Source organism: Meleagris gallopavo, chromosome 21 (genome assembly GCF_000146605.3).
Source record: "Meleagris gallopavo isolate NT-WF06-2002-E0010 breed Aviagen turkey brand Nicholas breeding stock chromosome 21, Turkey_5.1, whole genome shotgun sequence".
NCBI classification, from domain to species: domain Eukaryota; kingdom Metazoa; phylum Chordata; class Aves; order Galliformes; family Phasianidae; genus Meleagris; species Meleagris gallopavo.
The window spans coordinates 5,256,422-5,259,604 of record NC_015031.2 but is presented as its reverse complement, the minus strand read 5'-3'; the positions used below and the strand labels follow the sequence as shown (position 1 = coordinate 5,259,604).

Here is a 3,183-nt window from a genome sequence, read left to right as displayed (position 1 = left end):
GAGGGCTCTGTGGGGGGTCCTGCACCCTCCTGTGTCCTGTCCAGAGGGGACGGGGCGCACCTAGGGAGAGAGGTGGGCAGGAGAGGAGCAGGGTGCAGGCCCAGCTGGGACACGGCAGTGCCGGCAGCCCCGCTCCCTCCCAGCCCATCACTCCAGCCCCTGCCCGTGCTGTGAGGGCAGAGGCTTCTGTGAGGGCCTGGAGGCAGAGAAGCGGCAGGCACAGCCGATGTGTTCAGTACCTGCCCTCCAAAATGGCAGTGCTCCTCTCTCTTCCAATACTAATGGCTTAGTAGCAGCTTATTGCACGGTCCCAGCGGCATGGAGGGCCGTTGTCTCCATTCTCAGGGTGCTCCCCCCCCTCCCTCCTCTGCCCTTCGCACCTACAGCAGGAACGCCCCAGACTATGGTCACAAGGGAGCAGACACATCACTTTCTGCAGGTGGGACATGGCTCTTGTGTTCCCAGCACACGGGACAGAGTGGACAGTGGATCCAGAAGCAGGCAAACAGCATCTGCCAGTACTTTAGGGGTGATGGAGAGCGGGGCATCCCAAGGATCCCTCCCCCTGTGCATGCAGACCACGCACCAGAGACCCCATGCCACTACAGCACAGATCAGCAGGGAGAGTGGGAGCCAATAAATAGAGGCAAATTTGCAGGTACTGGTGGCAGCCCCATTCAGCTGAGCAAATCACTTGCAGGCTGCCTCTGCAGGGGCTGGTGGGAGGCTCCTACCCCTGAGGGCAGGGCAGGCTGGATGGCGAGGCAGCAGGAGTGCCCTGTCCCTTGGGAAGGGCAGGCCGGGGAAGCACCCCATTCCCCAGGGAAGGGCAGGCAGCTCTGCGAGGGTCTGGCGAAGGCTCTCCCCGGGGGTGGGCAGGCTAGCTCTCCGAGGCTGTGTGGCACACAGAGTTCTGATCGGCACAAAATCTCTTCAGAGGCGGTGCGCCAGAGTCCTCCTCCTCTTCAGTTACCTGCAAGAGCCAGAGGTCACCAGCCGTGACAGGAGCTCAGCACGCCCACAAGGCCATGTGTAGCTGCTGGATAAGGCTGTGTGTCACCCTGTGGAGACAGCCTGGGCTCTCCTCTGTGAGTCAGGCTGCTAAATGAGCCCCTGGGCATCAGGAGAGAGAATCCACTCCAGCCCTGGACTCAACTATAACCAATTTTTTAATCCATCTCCACATATTTTCTGCACACAATGTATGCCCTAAAACCTGAACTGAACCACAATACCATTTGGGAAGCCAAGAGGTCTGGGGAGCTCCTGGGGACAGTTTTGGACTTTTTGATGTTTCTGCTATAATGAGAAATCAAAGAAAGGTGCCCCGGGGAAAGGACTAAGATGGGCGATTTCTATCCTCCCTGCTTTACCTGAGTCTCAAGGGGGACCGGCTCTTCTTTTGTAAGAGTGGGAGGCTCATCAGCAACTTCTGAGGAAGGCAGAGAGGGCTCTGGAAGGAAGAGAAGGTTAACATATGGCAGATTCAGGTTCACAGCAGCACCCAGCCTGCTGAGCCCTCAGGCAGAAGTGCCTCAGCCCTCCTGCCCCACAAGCAGCACGCAGGAGGCAGCTCTGTCCTGGACCTAGCAGCCCCTCCCTGGGCTCCCTGGTCCAGCTGGACGCCTCCCTCTTCCCAGCTAAGCAGTCATGCCCAGGAATCCTTGATCTCACCTTCCAGAGTCTCCTGCCCCAGTGTGGGTGGCTGTGAGTCATCCGTGCGGAAGTCAGATGTGTGGGCAGGACTCATGGACTCACTCTGCTGGGGACTGGGGCTGGAGTTGGGGCTGCTGTCCACCTTGAGCTGGTAGACATCTGACAGGGAGCTCTGGTTGCTGTTCTCATCTGCAGAAACAGCACCTAGTGAAGAAGAGTACCTTGACCCAGCAGCACAAGCAGCCAAGAGCAGCACTGAGAGCCAGAATCTCACGGAAAAGGAAGAGCACAGTATTTAGGGTACAGAGTATTCACAAAGTCACTGATTAACAGTAAGAGCTTCTTAATGCAGCACTCCCCACTAGAATACAGCTGGTGCACAGGACAGTGCATGATTCTACCTTGGGATCTGGAGAGGTAGAGAAGTGACCCTGAGCTATTCAGAAAAATGAGCGCAGTGTGCAGGGGCAACACAAAACTCTGCACTGCCAGATCTCACATCTGCAGCTTGTGTAAGACCACTGCAGACTGTCCCTTCTGCACAGACATTCAAAAGCATGAGGCCTCTTACTTTGGTACCAGAGCTCTGTGCCTCTTCTGTGTGCAAGGCAACAATCTAACACCAGAGCAACACTCAACTCCTGCTCCAGAAGAGACGGCAGCCCTGGTTTTCCTGACAAGGCGGGGGCCAAACTGCAGATTTGCAACACTGACCTACACCCTGCATGTACTGGAAGTGCTAACACATAGCTTGATGCTCCTCAGCCACACTGAGGGCTGAGCGGGGAGGCTTGGGACAGGTATATATCCATGTTCTGCTCCAGCAACAGGCCTGCGTGCTGCTCAGCTCTGCCACACACCGCTTGTGGGCTCACAGAGGCAGTCTGAGCAAATCAGAGCAAATCAGAGGGGCGCACCTTGTGTCTCTGCACACCACACTGCCGCGGGCTGCACTCACCTTGGAACTCAAGGAGCAGCGAGGAGTTGGCAGCCGAGTCAGCAGGGAAACCATTGGGCTCCCGTGCAACGCCGCCACTCGATTTGGATTTCTCTTTCTTGAGGAAAGGAAGGAAAACAGAAAGGCGACGTTAGGGGCAGGTGGGACACAGCTCTCTGGCAGCAGCTGCAGAGCGCAGCAGGGTGAGGTCAGCACGGCACCCACCTCCTTGCTGTCAGCCACCGGCACCCATTTGAAGATCCGCAGCGAAGTGTCACCCACCGTCACCCACTTCTTCTCCCTGCAGGTCACGGCATCAGAGCGCGTCCGGCACCGCGGCGACAGACCCCGCCCACACCTGACGGGCCCCGCCCACACCCGACAGATCCCGCTCACAGCACTGGTGGCTCTGATAGGCCCAGGGAAACTCCCGTCGAAGCCGCGGCCCCGCCCCGCCGATCGGCCCACCGCCCCTCCTTGTGATTGGTCCAACGGCCTGCCCGTCATCCGCCCTTCCGCTTCCCTCCCACACTCGCTAGCCGATTGGCCGCCGCCACCCTAGCACCGCCCGCCGCCGCACGCAGCGCTCT

At 58.6% G+C, this 3,183-nt stretch overlaps 1 protein-coding gene across 2 annotated transcripts; it reads right to left on the bottom strand.

Annotated features, from left to right (window-relative positions):
* Positions 1-6: 6 nt before the first annotated feature.
* Positions 7-3,115, bottom strand: BCL7B (BAF chromatin remodeling complex subunit BCL7B). 2 transcript variants are annotated; one of them, XM_003211633.3, is made up of 5 exons: positions 2,819-3,115; positions 2,615-2,711; positions 1,675-1,860; positions 1,374-1,453; positions 7-973 (listed from the first exon to the last, which is right to left on the bottom strand). In XM_003211633.3, exons 1-5 carry the CDS (start codon positions 3,098-3,100, stop codon positions 881-883), a joined length of 738 nt encoding a protein of 245 aa, XP_003211681.2. In that variant the 5' UTR covers positions 3,101-3,115; the 3' UTR covers positions 7-880. The 2 variants fall into 2 exon arrangements, with proteins under 2 accessions (XP_003211681.2, XP_010720147.1); XM_010721845.2 differs by having other exon boundaries at positions 1,675-1,845.
* Positions 3,116-3,183: the final 68 nt, after the last annotated feature.

Excerpts from the sequence above, each read along its gene's own strand:
- BCL7B (XM_003211633.3), bottom strand. The coding sequence starts at position 3,100 with ATGACGGGCAGGCCGTTGGACCAATCACAAGGAGGGGCGGTGGGCCGA. Across the intron at positions 1,454-1,674 it reads GGGGCAGGAGACTCTGGAAG|AGCCCTCTCTGCCTTCCTCA; the intron begins GTGAGATCAAGG and ends TCTTCCTTCCAG. Across the intron at positions 974-1,373 it reads CGGTCCCCCTTGAGACTCAG|GTAACTGAAGAGGAGGAGGA; the intron begins GTAAAGCAGGGA and ends TGGCTCTTGCAG.